This window comes from Toxorhynchites rutilus, chromosome 1 (assembly GCF_029784135.1).
Source record: "Toxorhynchites rutilus septentrionalis strain SRP chromosome 1, ASM2978413v1, whole genome shotgun sequence".
NCBI classification, from domain to species: domain Eukaryota; kingdom Metazoa; phylum Arthropoda; class Insecta; order Diptera; family Culicidae; genus Toxorhynchites; species Toxorhynchites rutilus.
In genome coordinates this window covers 186278267-186305619 of record NC_073744.1, presented here as the reverse complement: position 1 = coordinate 186305619, position 27353 = coordinate 186278267, and the positions used below count along the sequence as shown (strand labels likewise).

General features: G+C 40.5%; 2 protein-coding genes across 3 annotated transcripts in view; both read left to right on the top strand.

The window, feature by feature from the left end:
- Nucleotides 1–18413, top strand: part of LOC129761107 (palmitoyltransferase ZDHHC8) — a 56029-nt gene extending 37616 nt beyond the window's left edge. For both annotated transcript variants that reach the window (XM_055758873.1, XM_055758833.1), the window contains exon 8: nt 8932–18413. In XM_055758873.1, the coding sequence (XP_055614848.1) occupies nt 8932–9982 (1051 nt within the window). In that variant the 3' untranslated portion in view covers nt 9983–18413. The remainder of the gene's footprint in view (nt 1–8931) is intronic.
- A 5795-nt stretch (nt 18414–24208) lies between these two features.
- LOC129770009 (activating signal cointegrator 1) lies at nt 24209–26165 on the top strand. Its single transcript, XM_055772590.1, has 5 exons — nt 24209–24380; nt 24451–24563; nt 24629–25473; nt 25535–26021; nt 26082–26165. Exons 1-5 carry the CDS (start codon nt 24313–24315, stop codon nt 26156–26158), a joined length of 1590 nt encoding a protein of 529 aa, XP_055628565.1. The 5' UTR covers nt 24209–24312; the 3' UTR covers nt 26159–26165.
- The last annotated feature ends 1188 nt before the right edge of the window (nt 26166–27353 follow it).

The following is a 27353-nucleotide window of genomic DNA, read 5'->3' as shown; positions in this document are numbered from 1 at the left end:
AAGTTCGGTCTGTACGAGAAGCGTGTGGCAATTGTCACGTTATTTAAGTGCGGGAAAATGTCCAAACAGATCTACGAGCTGCTCAAATCGTTTTCTATCAATGAATGGTTCGTGTTTCGTACACTACAACGGTACAAAGAAACAGCTGATGTGGGCGATAGACACAAAAAGGGACGTCCGAGGTCGGTACGGCTGCACAATGTTATCTAGGTTGTTCATGAGCGCGTTCAATGCAATCCCCTTTGGAAACAAAAACGTTCATCAGTCGAAATGAATTGGATAAATTAATTGGTGCGTACATCGATATGTGAGTCATTCATTGACGCCCAGATTGAAGCGAATATGTTTGGAACGATGCAAACCGAGACTAGCAACGAACCTACCAGACTTCATCTCCGCAAATGATTGACCATTTGCCAATCTATCTAATTATTCACAGTTATCAATTGTCAAAGAATTCTATCGAGAAGCTGCAGCGATGAACGAATGGCCGTTTTAGACTCTGCGTGAAAAAGAGATGGTCGAATAATTTTGCCAAAAATGTTAATTCTGGATACTTTCATATTTACAATAAAATTTTGTGTTTTTATCTCATTTTGTTCTCGAGTTATGAATTTTACTGAATGCTCTCTAATCTGTATATATAAAAATGGATTTCTGTCTGTCTGTCTGTCTGTCTGATTCTTATGGACTCGGAAACTACTGAACCAATCGATACGAAAATTTGTATGTAGGGGTTTTTGTGGTCGGGGATGGTTCTTATGATAGTTCGAAACCCCTCCCCCTCTCTAAAGGGGGGCTGCCATACAAATGAAACACAAATTTCTGCATTACTCGAAAATTAATCAAGCAAACGAAACCAAATTTGGCATTTGGAGGTTTTAGGTTGCAATAAATGTTTCTATGGTGATTAGATACTCCTCCCCCTCTCTAAAGGGGGGCTGCCATACAAATGAAACACAAATTTCTGCATTACTCGAAAATTAATCAAAGAAACCAAACCAAATTTTACAAATGAAGCATAAATTTCTGCATAACTCAAGAACTAATCAAGAAAATAGAACCAAATTTGGCATGTGGAGGTTTTAGGAGGCAATAAATGTTTCTAAGGTGGTTTGACACTCCTCCCTCTCTCTACAGAAGGAGGGGGGGTCTGAATAACTCGAGAACTAATCAAGCAAATGGAATCAAATTTGGCATATAGAGGTTTTAGAGTTTGATAAATGTTTCTATCAGTGCCACAGATTATCAAAATTTATTCACGAATGAAGGAATCAGATTTTTCCCAGTATCGGATGAATTCTCTTCTGTTGAAACTCAACACCATATCTGTCATAATGAGTATAACACAAGAGTCGAGACGCGTGAACTTTGTCTGGTATATTGATCGAAAACAGCATGAACGAATTTCGAAAAGCCTACATTCAGGCACTTTCATTACTGTCAATAAATTTAGGTGATTATCGCGTACGTTAAGTTGATCTTCATCGCTTGCAGTGAATTTTTATTGAAAACGTGTCACCCATTGCACATATAAATGGTGGTGTATGCCATTTCCGAGCAATCGTAAGTGGATTTATAAAACGTAGCAAAAGTTGTTCTATACATTCCATTGCCGAAGTCGTCATAAACAAGAATTTTGTGTGATGAATTGCCATCCTTTACCATTAATCGATGCACTCTCAATTGGTGACGTTGAATTTCATGCACTGATTTTCACTAACACGCAATGATCTTCATTTTCGAAAGGAAGATGCAAATGGAAAATGAACTTCATGGCAAGCTGATGTTGATGTTTATTCCACTGGGGCTCATTGATAGTGTTGTTTCATATTTATCGACTCTCGTTTGAGCAGTAGATTATCAATACAAGGAAGGCAGGAATTCGCCGAATTTGAATGTCGTGAACGTGAATATTTTCAGCACTGGTTTCTATAATGGTTCAAAACCCATCCTCCCCCCCCCCCTCTCCAAGGGGAGGCTGCCATACAAATGAAACACAAATGTTTGCGCTAACGAAATTGATTTTCGTTCGAAAATGGAAATGGATTTTAATGTGATAAAACGCACTCCTATAACGTCTTCTATCTATATAAATATGAATGGATCGCCGAATGTGTTGATAAGAGCAAAATTCGTGAGAGGAATTGTCTGATTTAGGGGTGTCTTTATCGTATCATATTTTCTGTATCAAACATTTATTCCATGTAACGGAGAAACATTTTATTTGCAAGTGGTTGAAAAATCTTGAACGAGAATTGTGTCTGAAAATAATCTGATATTATAATGACGAGTTTTGGTAAAAGTACTGCTCTTAATAGTCACCTAAATCTACAAAAACTATACCTGACCGACCGATCAAGAGATTTTTTCAGATGGCTATTGTTTGAGAGCTGTCGTTGCTCTCTGAATTGAAACATATTGTATTTGACTACAAAAACAAGCTGACAACTGTACTTTAGCATCCAAAGATCGCCATCAATCCATTTCTATCTATTATTGATTTTTTCTATAACTGTACACCTAAAAAAAAATGGAAAATTTTCGAGAAAAATCTTGAAAAAGTTTTTGTTAGAAAATTTTTTTTTTCTGAAAATTCAATTATGCTCCTAAAATTCTTCCATAGATCACTTTTTTGTAGGACTTATCATTTGCGAGTAAAAATATTTTATAAAAAAATTATCAAAAATATTTAGCCCTTTCCATATGTTAGTCTAGATAAATTTTCGGGAAACTAAGTATGCCAAGTTGCTTAATTAGGTAAGGTCTTCACGCCTAGAAAGTTTCATTGAGTTCTGAGAGGGTGATGCCAACATCTGGTCGAGTTGGCGCGAAATCCGTCTTGTTTCTCTTCCTGTTACTGATATGTTTTGTTGCTTATTCTTTCTTCAAACACTTATCGTATTGATTGGTAACCCCCAAAAAAAAAATAATGAAAATTTAAAAATACCGAACAATTCCAAATGTATGGTGCAGATGGACATAAACGCCGCCGCCTAACGAAACTCATTACTCGAACAAAAAAATTAATTCGCGTCTGTACCTGGCACCAGCGCACCATCGTCATCATTGCCATCGTAGTTCCTCGCTGCTCTCTTCATGATCCCTTCCGACTCCGAATCCGTCTCAACTTAAGACAGACGAGCGCGTGATAACGAGAACAGCAGCAGCTTCGAGCATGGCGTCATAACCGTCACTTACCACCACAACCACTCTACCAGAGACGTCATCAGACGAGCACTAGAGCGCATCACCACACGACTACTGTAGCTTCCTCCGGATGTTCCGAACGACAACCGCTGAGAGAACAAAAAAATCAATTCACACCACAAACAAGAACGATGCAACCCTTCTCCGATGCGCGCGCACCCACAAAATATAACAAAATGTAGATTTTTTGACTTATTATTCAGACAACAAAAAAACCAAAAAACCAAAATCAACCCGGAACACCTATTCCAAATACCAATTGCTGGCGCTTTATGGCGGTGGGACAGTTTATCGTTTCTCACACAGATCCTTCTTCTGAACAGACCAACAAGCTGCGCGCTGGTAATTGGATAGTGTTATTAGGATGTTAAGTTTATTTCATTCACTTTTTTTTTTCTTTCCTTACCTACTTTTTTTTCGTTCTTGGTTTTGATACGCATTTGTTTGTTTCCCGGAAGGATTGGAGTTTCATTTTGGCTGTGTAATGTTTTGATGATAGTCACGCTAGATTTGGCAAAACCTTATGCGCCTCCTTTACACGAGCTTTTTGGCGAAGAAGGAGTGCGCTCGCTGAGTTTCAATTTTTCCCCTCCCATCGGCTGTTTGTGTGTATCTGCAATTAGACTTTTGTTTTGTGTTCTGTAGTCGCATATAGCATCTTATTTGTTGCATTTAGTTAGATACATATTGTTTCGGGATCATTGTTGTATCGTTTTACATACAGCACTGCACATAATGGAGTTCGCGCACGCGCTATCGGAATGTTTAACGCACAATCTCTTTTCTAATATCGAATGGTGCGGGTAGAGTGATGAGTTACAAATCTAAACAAATATATGTAAACATATTATAAATAATCTCTAGAAAAGGTTCTTGAATAGAAAAATTGTACTGGAAATTGATGCCCGAAAGTATATACTTTATTCTAACGGCAGCAGACCAATTATCAACCTTTTGTCACATTCAGAACACATTCCATAACGTCTCGCTATTCGGTTGTTGTTCTCCAATCACCTCTGAATCCCGTTGAAATTCTTTCAGGATTTCTTGATCTAGAAAACGTTTTACGTGTTTAAGCTTAAAAGTACCTCTTTTCCTGCGTCACAAATTGCACATATTGGTGCAAGGATAGAAAATGTAAGGAGCTCTGGCCATTGCTCCAGTTCTCGATTAGCATTTCAGATGTGGTACTTTTTCAAATCCTGATTCACGATTTTTTCTAAGTTGATATTCGTGTAATTTTAGGTCACCAAATTAATGAGACCTTTGTGCTATTGCCGAATAGTATTCACTTTTTCCGAATGTATTGCTACAACTTCAAGAGGCGTCGTGGGATTTTAATATTCCAGATGGTCCTAAGTATTTAGCTTGCTTGGACAGCTCCAATTGTACCCATTTCACCCTCGCGATCTTATACTTACTTTTTCTGTATTTCTACGGATGATTATTTCCAAGTTACGCCAACATGCGGGTCGCTTGTGGCCCTGTGAGCTCTTTCAGATGGTCCATTTGGTGTTACTTTTGTCAAACTATATTGGATGTGTAACAATACTGTAAATTGTGTAAAATACTGTCATTTTTAGCACATGTTTTCGCATCTCGATTTATTATATTAAATGAGCCTAAAAATAACAGAAAATGCGGTACTCCCCAATACTGGTTAGATAATATTAGGTTGGGAAAAAAGTAATCCATTATTTTTGGGTGAAATTCAAAATTATTTTTAATATGCTTCGGATTGTCCGGATACTCCGTTTTGTTGGAAAATTTGTTGCCATTCTGAATGTAGCTTCATAATGTCTCTATCATAGAGGTCTTGGTCCTTATTAACGAAAAACTATAGCAATAGATTTTTACATTCTTTTCTTGATCCCAATTTCTTATCACTCTGAAAATTTTCCAATGCGAGAAAAAGGTGATACTCGTTTGGTGCCAGGTCCGAACTACAGGGTGGGCCATTTAAAGTGGAAGCATCTGGCAACCCCATAACTTTTGACAGAGATGTCAGATTAACAAATGTCATACCGCGTTGGAAGCGTCATTTCAGTACAATTTTAACCATGGAACAATACACACCTAAACAACGCGCTGAAATTGTTCAGCTGTACATTCAAAATAACTTCTCAATTGTGTTAACTAAACGTGCGTGGAAAAATAAAAATAAAGTTAAAACATCGCCTGGAGACAACACTATACGTCGATTATATGCCAAATTTATATCGTCTGGTAGTGTTGGTAATGCTAGTCATCTGTCCAGACAACGACCAAGACGTTTCGACGAGATTATTGATGCCGCTCGAGCCAGTGTTGCAGAGACTCCATCGACATCAGGTCGCCATCGTTCGCAAGAGTTAGGCATCGCTTGAACCACTCTCCGACGCATAATTCGTGTTGATTTGAAAATGTTTCCGTATAAAATTCAAATGGCTCAACAACTTAACCCATCTGACTTACCACGTCGACTTGATTTTGCGAAATGGACCATCGAAATGGCCAAAAATGAACGTGGCTTTTGGCAAAAAATCATAATAAATCATAATCGCATTTCAACTTGAATGGAGGAGTGAATAAACAAAATTGTCGGTTTTATGCTACTGAAAACCCTCAATTCATCGAAACGCAACCTCTTTACCTCTTTACGACCAAAAAGTTACTGTGTGGTGTGGCATTTATGCCGATAAAGTCATCGGCCCGTACTTCTTTGAAAACGAAAATGGAGCAACGGTAACCATGAATGGGGAACGTTATCGGACAATGATAACCCGATTTTTTATTGCCATTTGTTCGTGAAAATGAATTGGACAATTACTGGTTCCAACAGGACGGCGCTACATGCCATACAGCGGCTGCCACGACCAAATTATTGCGCGAAATGTTCCCCGGAAGATTAATATCGAAAAACGGCGATTATGACCTGACCCGAGATCACCTGATTTGACGCCTGCTGACTTTTTTTTATTTAAAATCCAAGGTATACACTGGTAAACCAAGGACCCTGGCTGCGCTGAAAGACAATATCCGACAAGAAATTGCTGCCATATCGGCCGAAACATTGGGCAAAGTGATGGAAAATGCCGAAAAAGGGCACATTTTGCGGTCAAGGCCAGAGGCGGTCATTTACGAGATATAATAATCAAAAAGTAGTTAGAACAAATCTCCTTGTACCAAAATAAATGAATTTCAAAAAAAAAATTTAAAATTCCACTTCTTTACTTTGCTATTGCAAAAACAAATCCTTCCACTTTAAATGGCCCACCCTGTATATGGTGAATGCATTAAAACATCCCAATCAAGCTTTCGGAATTGTGTGGCCTTTCGTTGTCCTGATGGAACACAACACCTATTCTGTTGGCCAACTCTGAACGTTTCTCGTCAAATTTTAAATACATTAAATTGCACGTATTTTACTGTAACAGTATCGGCACCATTAACATCAATCACAATTTCAGCGGTCTGGCTTACATTTTCGCATTATTAAAATAAAAAGTGTAAAATGTACCGCATTTTCTCTTTGTTGACCTCCATTGTTAACACCCTGTAACTCACAACTGAATGGAACAAACAAAAAACAACATAAGAATTTTTTCAGCGTTTAATGCAACCCCTACAACGAGTCTAAACTTGAAATTGTATGATCGATATTACGCGAGATATTGATCACTAAAGTCAGCTAACTTTGCCTTTTCGGTTGCGCGTGGCTGTTTTGTGCTTATAGTAGCATGTCGAAACGTGTTGCTGTCAGAAATCATGTCATGCAAAAACATGGAAAAACTTAGAGCATTTGATGAGAGGAGGGGAATGATTTCAGAAGTGGATTATTGAGACGCAAATATGCTTTTTTCGCACTGAAATGTATACAAACTATCGAAAAAAAACTAAATGGACGATAACTTCGTCCAATATGCTTCTTTTCATATACAGCACAAACAAAATCGCCCAAAAAAAAACCGCACAAGAACAGAAAATCACACAAAATCAATGTGAACGAGCGAAACAGGAGACACATTCAAATAAGCATGCATTGAAGCTTTTCGCATAGTTTGCGAAATACACGACTCAGATCGAGAAAGGTATAAACACTTTCCAACTTCATTTCATAATGAGGTGTAATATTATGACGCCTTTAAACACAGCACCAGTAGCGTGGTCGTTTGGCATCGTTTGGACTTTTTTTTGGGTACAATTCCAAAAAAAGATGGAAAAAGAACATTTTAAAACTTTTGAAACAGATGCTTTATTTGCTCATTTGACTCTTCAGCACACGAAAAAGCATTTTTTCTGCCGAAGATGATTTTTTTTCTGCCAAAGCTAGTTTGGGTGTAATATTGCAATTTAAAGCTTCACTCTTTTTCAATTTATTCAGTATAAACAAGCTATTCGCAATTTCACAGCATTCACGATTGATCAATCAGCTAGCGACAAGACGGCAGCGAGGTTTTACAAATGGTCTTTCCCAAAAACCGACATCATCTGTTAATTTTGAAAAATCATAACTCAAGAACAAAAAATTACGACTGATTTTTGGATATGTTATGTAAAAATCCTCAGCCTTCAAAAACATATTAAAGAATATGGCGCCCTTGGCCCCAAGACCATATAAACTTTAAAAACCAATACAATCAACATTTACGGAAACAGAATCATTTTTTTTAAGAAATGTAGTAAGACTTATTCATTGACTTCAATTTGATATGATGATCGTCTAAATCGGTTCAGTAGTTTGAAAGTTATGAATTTTTGTTAATAAAGCGAATCTCATATGGAAGTATAATCCATTGAATGATTGTTGGTCATGTAGTGTGGAACCCATACACTATACATGTTGTATCGTGTATCGATGATTGTTCTTAATCCGTGTCTCAATTCGATTACCATCAGTTGCAGTATGAACTTTCCTGGCAACCCTATAGAATCGTTTGGGAGTCCATCAGAATACAGATTTCAGCAAAAAAGTACAAAGATATGAGAAGAATGGATGAGATATTCAATCGGGCAGCTCAACGTTTCCAGTGATAAATAGAGAGAACTCAGAGTGGGCGAAAAGTTTAAAAAATCCTAAAAATGCAGAATTGGTTTTTTTAAAGATCAATGTGAATGTATATTTTTGAATATTTATTTTGTGTGTCCACGTGAACACTATTTATACCGCCTTCGATCAATGTACGCCGATCTTCAAAAGATTCATACCACGTCTATGTTTAAGTTCTGATAATACAGTCCTGGTTGCCTCACAAGAAAAATATATTTGACATGCGAATAAACCCAAACCCGCAAGATGAATAATGAATTTATTCACCCATTGTAAAAAATAGACACAATAACGAATGTTGTCATAATCTTGTCAGATGTTCGATGTATTTTAAAAAAAATAGATTCCGATAACAGTTGTGCTAACGTGATGTGAAAAAATCCTTCAAACATCTTCAGCGCTGGGGTTTCAAAATGGTGGTTTTGGAACAGAAGGTATGACAACGTATAAGCATGAGGTGTCATCTAGCGCAAAGGACCAATATTTAAGTTATGCTCCCAATATAATTAGCTTCGCAACTTTTTCCCTACTTTTCAATCTGCCAGGCTCCGCCAATGCGCTTGAGTTTTTGTATTAAAATTTAAAAAAATCTACTCGCCTAGCAAAGCTACAAATAATCGCTCAGTAGAAGTTTGATGCTCGTATAATTGTGAGTGTATTACTAATGTGACTTTTTATCGCCCCCACTTCAGGTCAAACCCAGGCACCCCCACCCAACCGCGACGGCCGGATTTCATTGGGGTGAACATGACCAGTCAGCAGCAACACCAACAGCAGCAGCAGCCAGGTGTAACTTATTACGATTTTCCCCTCCAACAACAACAGCAGCAGCAGCAGCAGCAACAACAACAAGCTCAACTCCATCAAACGGGTCTTCCCCCAATGCATCCCTACCATCAGCAGCAACCAATGTCTCAGCAGCAGCAGTATCCGATGGTTCATCACAATGGTGGATTACCTCAACAGCAACAGCGACCGCCGAACGTGGTCTATCATCACGGTAGTCCCCAGAGGCGCTATCTGTCCGAGGGTGAGTTGGCTCGCCAGGGTGCTGAGCTGTCGTATGCTAGAAGTAACCAAACAGTGGATAATATCCGCGAACTGGCCGGAAGTCCCCAGCGAGGGGTGTACATGTGGAAGGACACATCGCCCGGTTTCAGCAATGGGAACGGAGGAGGTAATAATCAACCCCAGCAGCTTCTCGGCAATCAGCAGCAGCAGCAGCAGCAGCAGCAGCAGCAGCAGCAGTCACAATCCCCGGGAGTCTTCGTGAGTATGTCCCAGTCAGTGTATCAAAACACGCCCAGTCCAACTGCCCCTCAGCAGTATGGTGGCGTCAGTGCGGCCCGATATCAGCTGCAGCAGCAACAGCAGCAAGCCACCATGAACAGCTACCACCCGGCGCTGCGGGGTGGTGTTCCGGTGTTCCCTCCACAACCTCTTCCCCCGACTGGCGGCGGCACGGTGACAGCCGGCCAGCAGCCCGCACAATCCGCCAATGGACCTCAGGTTCCCTCACCTCAAATCAAACGCAAAGCCCCTCCCACCAGGCCAATGTCCTTCGTGAGGGCACTGGAGATGACCGATTCGATGGAGATGAACGCAACCGAGGGCAGCAGTAGTATGGTCGGTGGTGGCAGTGGCGGCCAACCTGGAAGCCAATCCGGGGGCGGCCGTGCAACCACACCGACACCACCCGATCGAGCCAGTGTGTACGATATGAATTACGAGATTTCCGTATAATAGTGGTGAGCATGATGTGGACCGGTGGTTTAGGTTCAGGTGGTAAGCGCTAGAAGAGAAGAAAGAGGAGGAGGCATACTGTCACTTGTTAGTAGGGTCGCTTGTTTTGTTGATTTTTTTAAGTTTATTTCTATATACCACTATTCTTCCTTTCACACGCCCCCTGTGTCGTGTTGTCAACACATTCGATCGTGAGATTGCAAAGATTTCTAGCAAAGAGAGAGAGAGAGTGTAAGTTTAGTTAGTAATAGTTAATATGTGTGTGTGCGTGTTATTTTATTACCGAATCGTGGCAAAAATTTGCGTCCAATTTACACCTTTCTGGAGACGGATGTTTTTTTTCTTTATTTATTTTGGGATGTATCGATGACGTTTTATCGGAGAATTATGTGCACAATCCGGTGGTCAGAAAACGGTTCGATATGTTTAGTCATTTCGAAAAATGTATTGGGGGTGTTAATATGACTTCGTCTCTCGCGAACATAACCAACGTTCTTCCATATTCAGAGTACGAGTGGAGGTAAGAAAAAGTTATTTTACTGCGTGATAACGCTCGGTCTCTCGTTTCCAAACCCGTTTAAACCTGCTTGATTAAATTCAAATGGGAAGTTTTACCCCATAGCCTCAGCTTCACTCGACGGCGCTGCATATACCGTAACGGTGTTTGAGCTCTGCCAGAGAGATGGGAAAAAGCTCGAGAATAATTTTGTTTCGCTTCAAATCCTGGTATTGAATAACGAACTCCAAGGGTATCTCTATTTGGTTATTATGACTCAGCACACGTACATTGAATGGCAAAGTAGTCTCGGACGAAATACCAACCTAATCGAAATGCAGTCTTTCGCCTGCACAGTTATCCGTAATCAATCCTCGTCTAATCCCCATCACAAAAACGGGGCCACTTCTTAATCGACGAAATCATGGTCGAAGTTGTTATAACCTAGCAAACAATTCACCCGTAAATTTGGCGGCCACTAAAGAGAACACGGTAATTTGGCATTCAAAATGGCTTTAGTGTTTTTAAAATTATTTTTCATGATTTTCAATACAATTCTGCATTTATTATAGCATCCATGTCACTCTGAAAGCGGTGCCACCAAAAATGGACTGAAGGAAGCTTATAACATTTGTATTAAAAAAATGGACTTTTTTTCGGATGGTGATAAAAATAACTAAGACAGATAATTGAGTTTCAAAAATTTCCCATGGAAGGTAATTATATTAGTTTATTTGCGGAAAAAAATTCAACGCCCTTACGAGCGGCCTTCCGGTAGTTAACCGAAACATTCGCCATGGCGGACGAAAACATGCGTGTAGGCATGTTTTTGAGTTCTTTCTTCGTTTTATTAATCAATTCCTTCTCAGTTTTCGCGACAAAATTGTTGGAGTAGATCTTACGCTGCAGAAATTCTCAATGAGACGCAGATGGGGGACGTTGGGTGGGTTCGCCGACTTGGGTACCACATCGATATTCAGCCGCTCCATCTCCTCTAACGATCGCTTCGAGTAGTGGGCCGACGCCAAATCCGGGCAGAACACCGCGTCTTCGCCCTTATGGTATTTCTTGACGCAACTTTCCGGTAGGTACTTCGTACTATAAATTTCCCCGTTTACGACCAGTCCGGAGCTAAAGTCGCTGATTGTCAGCCATAGCAGCACCTTCTTGGGGAACTTGGTGTGTGAACTAAACTACACTTCGGAGCACACTTCCTTCGTGGGGGAAGTAAAGTACGAAGTGCCCTGCCATGTGCTTGCCATCAAGGGTGAGATAGGTCATCACCTCCGCCCCGTCGCGATTCGCCGGGAAAATCGACTTGATCATCTTGTTCAGCCGCTGCCGCTGCGTCATTGCCTGCAGCTCCGAGACCAGTGGACGGAACATGTTTGGCCGGTTGCACCGACCTCCCAGTCAAGCGCACGCAGCGATGTAGCCACTTTTCTCTCGATCTTCCTCTTCAGCATCCTTTTGAGCTTCTTGTCGCTCAGGGACGTCGGCCGTCCGGAACCGGGCTTTCTTTCGATGCTCTGATTGTTGTCCAATATTGCCAAGAAGTTGTAGATGTTGCATACAAAGTGCCGCACGATGTCCGTTTTCGACACGGCGGGGTACCGTTCTTTGAACGCGCGCACTTCTGAACGGAGTAGCATCACTGTTTTCGCCATCTCGGTTAAAGTTCCAATGATAGAGCTTTCTTTTTTTTACTGCTGACTCATGGGTTACTATGATTGATGCTGCATGGGTAGTTTCGTCAGTGCGTGTGAAGTAAACCCATGAAAAATCGGCAATTTTTGTTCATTTTTTTAATGCAAATGTTACCGGAGGCCCGATCACACTGTAGTTAACACGGTACTCTCCTAAACACCACACGGGATTTAATGGTACCCTTGCTACTAGCCACATCTTCGTGGTTCGACAGGAATCGAATCTCGATGGGGTTTACGATAAGGTGATGGGCCTTCGTGCTTGTTTTTCAATATCGCTCAGGATGTTCGTTTAGCGTTTTTAGCTTCGCCGATGACATTGGCATAGTTGCACGAATTTTCGACTGAATGACGAATACGTTCGTCACACTGAAAGCTAAAGCCCGACGGATGGGTCTTGTTTTTAACACGTCGAAAACTAAACACATGAGAAGAAGAAAGATGCTTCAGAGAAAAAATGCAATCCAAACGAGTCGATGAGTTACTGCCGACAATGACAACAGTTGAGAAAGATCAGATCGAATAAAGTTCGCAGTCGTACAAAACTGGCCACCTACGAACAATTATTAGACCGAGGACTATCGGCCACGAGACCTGGAACATGCTCGCGGAGGACCAATGCGCTCTTGCGGTTGTAACGTGAGGTGTTGCTTATCACTTACGATGGAGTGAAGATGGAGGATAGGACGCTGAGAAGACGAAAGAACCACGAATTGCAAATGCCACTGGAAGAACCAGCCATTTTCCGGTCTGTAAAAATCGGGTTATTATGACTGGGCTGGGCATCGGAAGATAGTCGGTGGAAATGATTCTCAACTATAGTTGTCGAGGCGCACCCATGAGCCCAGGAGATTGGAGACGATTCTATCGTACAATACAGGAAACAAGTCAGCTTATTCTTGGAGTTCATCGTTCAATCTGAGGCCGTTGTTTATTTAACATCGACGAATGATGTTGTTACAGATTCTATGAACAACTTGGGAGAGAGCAGTGGAGGCCGAATATGAAACATCTGAATGAAACCTTGTAAAGATCGGGATTCGCAGCGAAACCATGAAATGGCAAGGAGAAGATCATGTCCAACGAAAGGCGCTTTGTGTGTGTGCGTGTGCAGAGCCCAAAAATTGACACTATCGAGTTCAAGTAGAAACAGTTCCGGTAGATCGAGAAGTGACGTTAATGATTTATCGCCAGGAAGGCAGGAACAGTAAAATGAAGTCGCACGTTATATGGATCCTTTACTCGGGCTGTCCCATATGGTAAATGACAAATGTTATTTCTACGAATTTTGGGTAGCTATTGAACATGCAAAAAGAGTTTAAGTTCAGTCAATTTATCAGCTTCTCCGAAGACGTGGATATAATCGGAAAAACAAATGCGGCGGTAGCGGACTTGTATACTCAAAGCAGACTGATTGGGCTTGAGATTAATGCGTCTACGACTAAATACATATTAGCTGGATAGGCTGACCGTACCTGCGTAATCCTCTTGGCAGAAGTCTCGAATCTACAGCGATAAGCTCGAGTTGGTCGACGAGTTTGTCTATCTTGGCCCGTTGATAACCATAGTTAGCGGAAGTTGTGCTTATTGTGAAATCCCTAAGGTCCAATCAACTCCGACTCCGTAGGAAGTGTATCATGTTCAAATCTCTGATACAATCGATAGTCCTCTACGGACACAATGCTTGAAGAGGACTCGCAAGCACTTGGTGTTTTCGAACGCCAAGTGAGGGAAGGACAGGGGTGGAGAATTGCTTCTAGGACCGGGTTTATTGGCGAAACATTGTGAAGAAATTTAATCTGCGTGTGGGATGTACTATCATTGTAAATAAATAAATAGCCATTCGTTACAGAGTTGTTCCGTACTTCACGTTAATCGTGAATATCCACAAACGATCGAAAAAGTTATTTGTAGCTTAAGTTTCAACCGTATTCCACCCACTCATTCGATAAGTGACATCAAAGTACTCTCGTAAACAGGTTTTACGGAGTCATATTGACACACCCGATGCAAGAAAATGACACTTTTAACACTCAGATATTTTGAAAATGCGAGCCAAATCCAATTCATTTGTTGATTCTCGTTAAAAATACGGAAAATATGCACTGGCCAGAAACATTGTGCGCGAACGCGATTTCCAAATTCCAAATGCACATAATTCGACAGCTGGGGTTACATTTTGAGAACATCTCCCAAATAGTTAATTGTAGATAGCTCAGGTCCCTGTGTTGTACCACACACTAGTAACAAACCCCTGTGTTGTGGGGGGAACGACACGCATTTGTTACATAAATATATACATACATATACGTACATGTGCTCGTTAAGTAGGAGAAGAAGGAGTGAAAGAAAAGCGATAGGCCACACACACACACTCTAATAAGATAGTGCTGCTAAGCTAAACAAATTGATAATTTCTCGATGGATGAGATACAGAAATATTCTTTACACAAAACATTACACCATTGTAAATAGAAACTTCCTCTTTGAACGAAACAAAAAAACTCACACTCATACATACACAAATACAAATCACATTATAATCTTAGAATCAAAAATTGCATATAAATCTATGTGCTACGTGGAGGAGAATGAATGCTTTTATGGTAAAATAAAGCAACTGCTAGGTTAAAACATGAGATTTATGTTATTAACAAACTTCTTTTTCTTAGTTTGATTTAAGGGTCATATGAAGACGGTCGCAAAACACGGGGATAAGGGTGCGCTTGCGCACCATGTTATTGAACATTTTAGAAGAAATTCCAAAGCTAGACTCCGAATGCCGCGTTGGGCGTCGCATCGTTTTGAAAATTTATGTTTGCAGATGCGTGTTCCTGTCATTTGCGTCGTTGTAATAGATGACAAACATTTATTTTTAAGAGCCCCTGCAGACTTTCGATCTAACGATCGGTGTAATGTGCGCATATGCACTCACGAATTCGTCATTTAAGCTGGTTTATGTTGTCAAACTGCTTGGCGTTTTCATAAACTCGACGTGCAATTACAGACCACAGGTTCTCAATCGGATTCAGAACCGGGGAATAGGTTGGTCACCCGAAAACTTCTATGTTTCCTCGGAAGGAAAAGCCCCCCCCCAGCAAATCAATGTACCACCACCAAAGTTCATTGCGCAAATCGTGCCAATAGTACTACCAGCCGTCTGGTTCATCAAGTTTGAACTTGTTTTCATCCGCAAACATGGGTGGGTTATATCTATGATATAACCGCAAGGTTGACGGGGGACTATCGTTGTGTTAGTGAGCATTTGTATTGAATTGATTAAATTATCGATTGAATGAAATTTTTTTCGAATTCAATTGAATTCATCATATTTTCTTTGTAAGTAAAAAGTTTGAACAGTTGCCATGTAAGATCAATTCGTGCATTGTAATAGATAATGTTCTTCGTTACAAGTAAATCTTTTAATCGTCCTTTTACATTTGATATGCTGCCTAGGAATACCAAAATATGTGAACGGAACAATTGTCAAACGGTTTTACATTTCCCTCTGAAATTATTGCATTTCTCATGTATACGTAGTTCTCGAATCGCGAAAGTTCATTTACTTCTAGTATTTGAAATGACGATTTTCTCAAGCTTCTCAGTTTAGAAGTACGTTTTAGAGAAACATATTACGGTATGCACAAAGACAAGCGAGCACAAAAGTACTCGCAGCTAGCATATATTTACAATGCGGATTCCCCTAGGCATCTTTGTTTTAAAATCTGTCTTAGGGAAACACATTTCGGTGTGAACAAAAATACCCCCGACTTGCATGTATATGAAAAGCGGATTCCCCAAGGTACATTGATTTTGAAGTCCGTGTTAGGGAATCAGCTCGGAGGGAACAAAAGTACCCCCTATGTATATTCGCCAAAGCGGATTCCCCCAGGTACATTGATGTTAGAGAAACACATTTTTGTGTGAACAAAAATACCCCCAATTTGCATGTATTTGCAAAGCGGATTTCCTCAGGCACAATGATTTTAAAGTCAGTGTTAGGAAAACACATTTTGGTGTGAACAAAAATAGACCCAACTTGCATGTATTTGAAAAGCGGATTCCCCCAGGCACATTGATTTTGAAGTCCGTGTTAGGGAAACACCGCTCGGAAGAAACAAAACATATCTCCTACTTGCATGTATGTTTGCCAAAGCGGATTCCCACAGGTACATTGATTTTAAAGTCTATGTTGGGGAAACCGTAAATTGGGTCATTCAAAACTTGGTAGTTGGATGCTTTACATTTTACAGTTATTCAATTGTTTATCTCATGAAAGACAACATTTTATTAATTGTGATAGACGCGTAGAAATATTCCCTATCAATTGATGCAAACATCTTTCCGATCTATTAAGAAATGTTCAAGTTATAAGTATTCGGAATCTTTCATTTTTTCCAGCATTGCTTGAGAGAATTTGTTGTACGCAAGGTGTAGTGACCGGAAGTTCCAATTCTGCGAGAATTTGATTTGTTGTTCTTTTCTGGTTCACGGTAATTTTACGAATTCTCCGTTTATCCTTTGGCGAGAGCTTGCTTTTCTTTTCATGTCTCTCGATGCGGTTGAGTTTATCATCATTTTCAGGTAGCTTCCAACAGTCGTATGTGCTCAATGAATTCTCCGCCAAATTATGCTGTTAGAGAGGTCCGCATCCCGACAGGCTTTGATTTTATTTTTTTTCCTCGAACGTAAGTTGCTTTGATCGACCCATACTGACTAAATCGCACGGGAAAAATTCGATTTCACTCTCAAGTGAACATACTTTGACTCAAATTCTCTTGTTGTGAAAACCAAAACAAAAGGCTGTCAAATGAGTGCCAAGGTGATTTTTTCAAGGTGGCTCTATTTTTATTTCACACTTGTTTTTTATGATATATGAAATTAAAATGTTTGTGTTTCACAAAATAATCCCCATAATGGTTCAAAAAGTTGTGAAAATCTAAACAAAAACTAGAATCGTAACATGGAATATTGTTTTAGAAATTTAGAAAAAAATACGTCAAAAGCCAGCGGGGGCTCTAAGAGGAATCGCTGAAAGCCGATCAGTCAGGCATTATAACATAAACTACGCGACGCAAAGGCGGGATTCTTAATCCAGCTTTACCGTTCGTCGGGTAAAGTCGAGTCGGGTAGCTAACATTATATGGGGCAAAAATTAAAATCGCATTAGATCGGAACAAAATCTAGCGTTTTTTGACCGAATGTGTGGCATTGCTCAACATTATTGTGCGTTTAATTCACTTCCCACGCTATAAAGGTCAAGAATCGATCTCGACACATGATTACGGAAAAAAACTATGTTAGCTCGTTGTTTAAGTTTGTTCAGAACCGATTCAGGGCGATATACCCGAAAATAGGAGTTGAATATTTTCCTAAGATTCTGCGAATCGTTCATCAAATTATGGGAAAATAAATCATGAATGAATGCGCGTGAATGGAAGATTCACACAGACCCAGACCCAGCTTAGACAAGTAACATAGTTAAATATTACGGCTGCGAAATAATATCCAGACTACTCGGTTATGGAAACAGGCTTCGTGGAGACTGACTACACTTCCTTCGGTTCCTCGAATTTGGATACTCAAGCTTTTAGCTGTGTATACGTTTTGAACGAAAAAATCAATCCCTAGAGACACTCGAAAAACATCACTCATTTTCTCGAATAAAATTTTGTGCACTTTTAGATCAATAGCCACTTCCCGCGTCTTGACTGGTCGAAAAGAAGACCTCCGTAACCCCACCTTAAACCTTAAACGCAACGTAGTGGCGGTTTTGTTCCTCTCCAAAATGCCACCAAACGAAACAACGTATATATAACTGCAAATCATCTCATTAGGTAGAAAAAGGGGTCATTCCAATGGAATATACTTACCACATGAAAGCTGGGAGCGTGGAAACGCGTCGTTGTCGACGTCCAGCTTTGGAAACTGGAAAATTTGATAGGGAGTAGATAACATGAAAAACAAAGTAAAAAAAAAACCTAGTGGATGATAAATCCGCTCGCATGCGAGTGATTTTTCTGAGAAATGAGTTGAAATGAAACACAAAAAACAAAAACCAATATTGTATTTACAGGAAAAGCAGCACGAGCAAACTGCCGATGCAAAGAGGGGGAAATTATTATCGATAGAACATTTTTGAAAAACAAGAGATGAAAAGAAATTTGATGATGTCAAAAATTATATAAATATACAACAAAGTGAACAAAAAAATTATATATATATATATATATATGAAAAAAGAAAATTGTAATATTTCATTGTGAATATACATATACATAACAAGAGTCAAGAAATGATGAACAGTAGCGAAGGGCGGGTGGTAAGACAAACCCGAAAGAGAAATTGAGAAATTTCCTTGGGGGCAGGATACTTGTTGCGAGGAACGAAAACAGTCAATATATTTTCTACCATATGCGTGATAATATTTGCACCATCGTACAAATAAGGTTCCCGTTTCACCTGTGCATACAACGATTTGGTTTACTTTGCATGCATGTAAGATATAATTCATATCATAAAAGGTTGCGAATAAAAGAAACCGATATCCTTAGTTTGACAGTTGAACCATTACAAAGTTGCAGCGTATACGTGATTTGTCCCACGAGCAAACTTCGCAGAAAGTCATTTCAATCGCCGTGGTAGTGGACCGTGATAAGGGTTTTGGATCGAGAAATGGAAGGACAACTATCCACGAAGGTGACCACAGGTCGGTCCGAGGTCAGATCGGATTCCTAGGATTTTTGCTGCCATCAAAAGGAAGATTCGGGTGAATCCAGTGCATTGAAATAAGTAAAATAGCAAAGGAACACGTGAACAGCGACTTTACGGCACGGAGGATCGTGAAGGGAGCTACGAGCGATGTTAGAAAATCTCCCTCGAGCGAAAAAATCCGGTAAATCCGTTCACCGACGAGAACATGTTCACCTTCGATCCCGTATAAAACATCTGCCGTTCTGGACGAATGATATGTTGCCGCCATTCAGCCCCAATTTTAATCCACTGGATTACTCCGTATGGCGTGTCATGAAGGCCAAGGCCTGTTCTAAACGCCACCCGAGTACAGCAAGCCTTAGACAAACATTAACCCGTACCTGGAGAGAAATGAATCTAGGCCACATTATTCTGACCTGCCGTGGGTTCCGGTAGCATGTGGAGGCCGTAATTGCAGCAAGTGCCCAGCAAACATTAAATCGCATTACTTGGCATATTTTAAGTCGCATATGAAGTGAGATCGAATCAAAATTATATACAATGTCGATCAAAGGAGACATTGTGTACAACTAAAATCGTATAGAATGCGAAAATCTTGATTTTTTATCTCCACAAATAAAAAAAAAATGAACATATAAATTGAACCAATGTAGTACTGCGAAAAAATGTTACACATGCTGTGGAAAATCGTTAAATAGTAAATCGTATTAGATCGTAATTGAGGCCATATTACATCACATTCGTATGTACAGTGTCACCGTCTGGTGGTGATATGGTGATTGAGGGAGTCAAATCAATCTCTACCAGGTCAGCAGGCCTGAAGGCAGCTTTGAATTGGTAAAATTTGTATGAAAATTTTTATTTCATGTTATTTGATTACTTAAAACACGTTGCACTGAACCTTACTTGACCATTTATATGTCAATTTCAAGACCTTTCTACTGAAATACAATATACGACCAGGAATTAAGTATCCGATTACATATTTTTCGTATTATATGTACGAGTTTTAACTGATCTGGAATTATATTCCAGATAGCCGTACGAGATAGCTGTTGCTTGTCATCCAAACAACCGGAGTTCGAATCTCATGGGAACAAATTTTCTCAACCATCAACACCACTCATTTTAAATATTTTTGTCCCCCCACCACTAAAAATCAATTGAATAATTCCCAATTACCAATTTAATTTTAATTTTCCACAGCATGTAACATAATTTTTCGCAGTACTACATTGATTAAATTTAAATGTTCATGCGACTCACAAACTGCATCAGCTTGAATGCATATATGATTTTGTTTAAATTGAGATTTAATCTGTAGTGATAAAATTTTTCGTAGAGCGACCCCCTATATAGAAATCAAAGACGTAGTCCTACGTCAAAAACATTATTTTAGCGATACCGACGCGATATTGTCATGGCTCACAGTGTCAGTGTGTGTGACGTGAAGTATAATCTGCAAACGAAAACACGGCGCTTATCAGGGCCATTAAACCTTTCAAAAAAGAGTTTACGAAATACAGTTCAATGCATTCTAAAATATTATCCAAAATAATAATTAGACACAAATTGATTTTTTCATAATTTGTTTGCCAGAATATGATGAGTTTGAGAATTTGGCAGTTGTGCTGAGCTTATTGGTGGTTGGAGACTTTCTCGATTATTCAATTTTCACCAATTTTTAAATTGCTTCCAGATTGAAAGTACATTAATTTACATTTAGTTCGACATTTAGCTAATTGGACGGACCTGTAATGCGACATATTTAGTTGGACATTTTTGTAAACATGGAGTTCGGGGTCCAAGTTATGACCCAACATGTCCCAAACTGGATGGGAAGAAATTTTCCAACTGTGAATCCTGCGGCGAGTGGCAAACGCAATCGCTAAACAGGAAGGTTTAGCCGAACAAGATGGGTATATCGAGTGATAACAAAACAATAAACTCTTTAGATTAAAGATGATTTTGTGGTCCTGAAAAGGACCCTTTTTAGTGTTTACTTCCGAATCAGCAGTCGGAAAACGCTCTTTATTTGGAGCTGGTATACTTCTTCACCGCTTTGGTACCTTCGGAAACCGCATGCAAGTTCACCGGGCAGCAACAGACTGATTGCGATCTGAATTTCCCACGCCGTAATGGTTGACCGCTTATTGTAGTGGGTCAGACCCGGGGCTTCCGCTACGATACGCTTAAAGATGCATTGACGAAGCTCATGACGCTCATCGCCTTCGATGAGAAACCGGTGTCGGAATGATCCTGATTCAGCACCTTATGATATAGATAGCATATGATGCCTCTTCCTCCCTCTTGTCGGTTTCCGAGATATTCTTCTGCGCCGTGCCGAACTTTTTGGCGGCTTTTCCATTATTCCACTAGTCTTCGGTACCTTTGTGTTTATTAGAAACAACTGCATGTGAATCCAACGAGCGAACAAATCGTAATGAATGTATTGTTTTGCCATCGCTGCCTTTTAACGCTCATTCGTTCGTCTCGTTGGACTCGCCCCTGTGGCTGAGTCTGCTGATTTATCTCTATCCTGTGAGCGTGTACCGCTAGAGTGCAAAACGCGCGGATCCGCTGAAAAATATATCATTCTCTTTCAAACCGTAAATCAGTGTGGTTGTATGGCATCGTTTCACATCACATCGCATCAACGGATTGGTGCCGGAGCACCAGTATACCTAATAGCGGGTATAGAATTTCGACCGGCGGAGTGCTCGAGTTGGCTTGCAAAGCTGCTCACGACAATAAGAAAACCCGCCTACAGAACAGAGCACATTCGGTTCGGTCGCAACAACTAGTTTCAGCGAGTGGCAAACGCAATTGCAAAACGGCAGCAGGTAGATGAAGGAAAAAGGTTGTTTATACAGACTGCTTTGGTGGCGCTTTTCAGGGCCATTAAACCTTTCAAAGAAGAGTTATTAAAAGTTTTTTACAATACATTTCACAATGCATTCTAAAGTGACATAATATGACATATAATATAAACCGATTTATTTTGTTTATGCTTGTTCTTGAGCTTATTGGTGGCTGAGGTCTTTTAAATTGATCATTCAGTTTTCACAAACCCATACATGGTTTCCGAATTAAAAGTGGCTTCAAATTACAACACATTGTATGCAGGATGGAATTAACGAAATTTCTCGGTAGCAAGAACTGCTTTCTTTGGTTGATAACTGATGTTGAAAATTGACGGACGTTACATCTGCATTGTATAGAAAAATAACTAAGGAGCAACATGATGAGCTATGTATTTCCTGCTGCTCTGTTCTTATTTTAAAGGACTTTAATCCGAAGGTCATCCGTCCCTGTATTTACTGTTGGTTTTTCAGAACGCTTATAGCTCGTTTACCGCAAAACCTCAGTTCTGTTTCATTTTTATTTATTTTGTTTGCGGAGACTACAAATCTTTCAATTCATTCGTCTCCGAAACCACAGTTTAAGGTACGATAATATGCTCAATAGTGAAATATATGATAGTGAATGAGCTGATGACCACCTATGCATTCCCTATCACAGCCATCATTTTGATTGTACGATATGTGCATACGCCAAAAGATGCCCGGCGTTGAACATTTAATAAGTACAAAGCCTTCAGAAAAAAATCAAGAATCAAGTTTGTAAAAAAAAAACGCAAAAACACAACACCAAAGGTTCTTTTCAGAACCCCCAACATGTTCATAAAGAGTAAAAAGTAAACTAATCCATTTTTTAAGGTAGATAGGTAGGTATTCACGAAGGAGAAGAAAATAAAACAATATATTTGAAATATATATTTAGCAAAAGCTGTCCTCTTTGTATAGTCCTACGTCACTCCGGTTATCTCCCCGACATTACCCACTCGTCTTTTTTGGTTCCCCGATCCACATATCCCTTGTTTATATTTCCATCCTGTTTTGTGTTATACTGAATTTCATTAATCATTTTCAGTTAGTCGGTTGAACTTCCTATCAGAAGCTAATTTAATTTTTTGTTTGGATCAAACTAGTCGAAGTGTCGCATCATTTGACTGCCACTTACAATCGGATTTGTTTTCGCAATAAGTTCAAGTGCGAAAGTGGTGCAAAAAAGCCTGCACTAACTTTTGCAGAACGTGTTGGGTGGCACAGAAAGCGGAATCTAGAAGAAACGGTTTCATTGGTCCATCATCCCCCGTGCTACACTAGGATGCTCAAGCGGAAAATTTGAACATTCTGGACAATGAAGTTCAGGATGATACATCTTACCATTTCAATTGTTACACCCCGTTTGAGTAATATCAAGAAATGTAACAAACAGACTTTTTTAGGGCCACCATTTGGAATTTTAATGATTTTAAATAACAAAAATTTCTAAACAATGAAAAAATACATTTAAAAAAACATTGTTCCGAACAAACACAGTCCTACGTCAAACTTACGTCCGTGCCCCTAGGCTCGGACCCTTCTACTCTTTTGCTACGCTCTTTTCATTCAGCCCACACCAAGAGCATTCTCACAATATTAGTGTTTAAAAAGAAAATCTAACTAGAAAGTAGTCACATATCGTAAAACATCCGAAAACAACACATTTTTAAAAATATTCCTTTATTTTGTAACCGTCAATCCCAATGATCAATGTTTTTCTAACGAAAAACTCACAGTCGATCCCTATGAACAGACACGGGGCTCAACGTGTTAAAGATCAAATGTCCACACTGAGAGAAATAATTAGTAAATTTAACGAATTTTTTGGTAAATACTACCAATCTATAGTCATTTTCGACCGTACTAATAAACACATATGTCAAGCAGAACCATGATCCGGAAGCCCAATATCGGCTACATTTTCTCGCCGAAAATGCACGTATCAGAATTATATCCTTATTATATCTCCGTATTGCCTTATGGGAACAATGAAAATGGTTGATACGCGCTTTTCTCACCACTTTTCAGATATGACAATATCCAAGCTTACTAATGTTATCGAGTAAAATATACTATTCTCTGGTAGGGATGCGGGTTTGTTGACAATATGTACAAAAAATTTGTACATTCTACTAATTTTGCATTACCAAATGTATTTGGTAGTTTTCGACCGAGGATTTTTCTAAGTGCAATTATTCGTGTCGCATTATAGGCCTGATGTTCAATTAGAGGCGAATCACCGTATTTACACATCAGGCGAATCACCGTACGTACACACATTCGGACACACAAAACCAATGAACTGTTCATCGAAGTGTACTATTTTAGCCATCCCTAGGCCCTGTAAAAAATCTGAACTCAAAACATTAAGCCCATAACACACTTTGTTGGCACTCGGAAACTGTCAAATTCCATCATTGTCAACAATCAGTAGTTGTGCGGCGTTGAGCCACGCAAATCGTTTCCAACTTCAAACTAAAATAATTGTCGGTATCCGCTAGAATTATTGCAAGCTTAAATCAAAACATGGACACCTGGTTGAAAGAACGATTGTCGAAGTATCTCGGCTTCGTGGTACCAGATGAAATGATCAGGTAATTCCGCCCCACGGTCACCGAATGTCAGCATATTGTGCAATATTTGAACCTTTGTTCGCATCCTCAGCTACATCCTCACAATCCGCAGTTCACAGGAACTGGAAGAGTATTTCGAGACTTTGCTGAACTTGAAGACGGTCGAACACGGCTTATTTCTGGATGAGTTGAAGCAGCGATTGAGTATTGCGATAAGATTCGATAACTTCTTCGATGTTCAAATCGAAGCACACTTTTTTTTTTCACAGGAAGAAGTCGTTCCGCTGGCCAAGGTGGTAGGGCTCCAAAACTGAGTAAAGCCCAACAGCAGCAAGAGAACAAGAAGGCTCAACAAGATCAACAGAGCCAGCGCCAACCGCCAGAACCCGTCGCGGCTCCATCGTCATCGTCATTGGGTCAGGGTGCGGTCAAGAAGAAAACTAAATTCGTCAATCTGTACGACCAGAAGGGTCAAACCAACGTGGTGCTGTTCAAGGGTCGTCATCTGTGCGATTGCCAGGCCACGAAGCACAAACTGGTGAACAATTGCTTGCAGTGTGGACGGATCGTTTGTGCGCAGGAGGGAAGTGGCCCGTGTCTGTTCTGTGGGAGTTTGGTGTGCACCGAGGAGGAACAGCGCACGATTGACAGTTCGTCCCGCAAGGGTGACAATCTGAAGCGCACCCTGATGGATCTGAACCGTCCCAAGGGTTGGGAAGAGGCGGTGGCAACGCGCAATCGATTGCTCGAGTACGATCGGAACAGCGAGAAGCGAACGACGGTAATTGACGATGAGTCGGACTACTTTAAGGCGAACTCGGTTTGGTTGTCGGACGCGGAGCGGAAGAAAATGGAAAAATTGGAAGCGGAAATGAGGGAGAAGAAACATGCAAGTCGGCTAACTCGGAAGGTTACTCTGGATTTCGCTGGGAGGCAAGTTGTTGAGGAACCTGAATTAGCCTTCGAGGTGGAGGATAATATATTGAAGCAAATTGTCGAGTCGGTTGCGTCGGAGAGCGCAGGCACTGGTGGCAATCAGGGACGGTGGAATAAAAATCCGAAGGGAGAACTGTCGGATGATATTCATCCGGGCATTGTAGGGCAGGCGCCAGTCGTAAGATGGGTTTATTATCTTCATTTCGATATTTCTAAAGACTGATTTATTCTCTCCTCAGTTCATCGAATCGTGTTCATCGCGTCCGTTCGCCAAACACAAAAGTGCACCATCCCACGATGGCGTGTACAGCAAGGTTCAGGACAAAGAGTTCCTGGAAATGTCCGATCTTCGGCACTGCATTTCAATGCATCAACCGTGGGCCTCACTGCTGGTGGCGGGCATCAAACAGCACGAAGGTCGCACCTGGTATTCGTCCCACCGGGGTCGGCTCTGGATCGCTTCCACCGTGCGGCCAGTCGACATGGAAATGGTCAAGCAGATGGAGAACTTCTACCGGGTGCTGTATCACGACGAGAGTATCGAGTTTCCCTCGCAGTATCCCTCGGGATGTCTGCTGGGATGTGTTTCGGTTCAGGATGTGCTCCCCCAGGAGGAGTATCGGAAGCAGTACCCCGAGGGGGAATCGGAAAGCCCTTTTGTGTTCGTTTGCACCGATCCCCAGGAGCTGCCGATTCGGTTTCCCGTAAAGGGGCAGCACAAGATTTGTAGGAAGACGACTAAGAGAAGATTACTTTTGTGACAGTCTGATGTTTCCTTTTTTACAGATAATCTGGACACCAAGATACATCAAGCCGCAGTCAAATCTCTCCAGCGATTGTCGAAGCTTAAAGCGGAGGAGTAAGATCAAGGTTTGTCTATTTACATTGTTTACATTGTTTAGTTACATTAATTACAAATATACAAATAGAAAAAAATATAGATAAGATGCTGTAGAAAGAAATCCATTAGAAAAAACAGGAAGTGGGTTATGTCGGTGGTATAACCGCAAGCTTGATGTAGGACTATTGTTGGTTTAGTGATCATTAGTTTGAAGTTGCATCTGAATCCATTCTGAATGAATATTTGAGGGAATTCGAACGTTGGAGGCACAACGTTTTGAGCCTCAATACCTCGTTGTCGATTAAACGGAGTGATTGAAATTATCACTTCATTCGAAAGATAAAACGTCTACTAGTTATATGCCTTGCAAGCAAACTATTGATAAAGTTGAATGAACTGAAGACGTTTAAGTACAACAACAACAACAAATTATTGAGGAGCGAGTTGAGCAGCATACGGGGGTGGACGTGTGTTTTCTTACTCCGCGATGTCTCCTCTGTGTGCTTGCTTCTTCTGTCGTTCAAGTGTTTTATAAATCGTGAAACCAATGAAAGTGTTCTATTTATTAAGCTAAGCTGAAAACCAGTGTAATTTGGTTGAATTCGTTGGAGTGATTGTGGAAATAAGTATGGACAGTAACGCATCAAATCGGGTGAAGCCATATTTTTTAGCTTGCATTTGTCTCCGATCGTTATGCTCCTAATTTTTTTTTCACTCTTCGCCGCTCCCAAGTGTCGTGCTCTCCGTTTCGCAATTTACTCTTAAGGTAATATTATATTATCAGGCACGTAGCGTAACCGGCACGGCACGTTTCATGCAAGACAAATATTATTGCGTGTGTTTCAAATGTGTATGCGTATATATAGCGGAACGGCTCCGGGCATACACAGCACGCTTCAGACAAATGCATGAAGGAATTCTCGAAAAGAATATTTTGCCGGTGCCGGGCACGAACTACATGGGCGAGTAGCACCATACATACAAACCCAACGTCGAAGTTCGTGGTGTGGGTGCGTTCGTCGCTCTTCGGTACGACATCGGTTCAATCACCAGTAGCATTTCTCCGCTCCGTCTGCGCTGCCGGTCCGTACAGAGAAGTTGCTATGCCTGATGATATGAATACATCATGTATTCGTCTGCCGGTGTCGGTACGTGCCGTTTACGCTACGTGCCTGATAATATAAAACGGCCTTTAGTCGGTGTGCGTTTGATTTCGT

What these genes read in the sequence shown, in the direction of transcription:
- LOC129770009 (XM_055772590.1), top strand. Translation starts at nt 24,313, where the DNA reads ATGGACACCTGGTTGAAAGAACGATTGTCGAAGTATCTCGGCTTCGTG. An exon ending in GTACCAGATGAAATGATCAG is followed by an intron (nt 24,381 to 24,450) that starts GTAATTCCGCCC and finishes TCGCATCCTCAG; the next exon opens with CTACATCCTCACAATCCGCA. An exon ending in TTGTAGGGCAGGCGCCAGTC is followed by an intron (nt 25,474 to 25,534) that starts GTAAGATGGGTT and finishes TTCTCTCCTCAG; the next exon opens with TTCATCGAATCGTGTTCATC.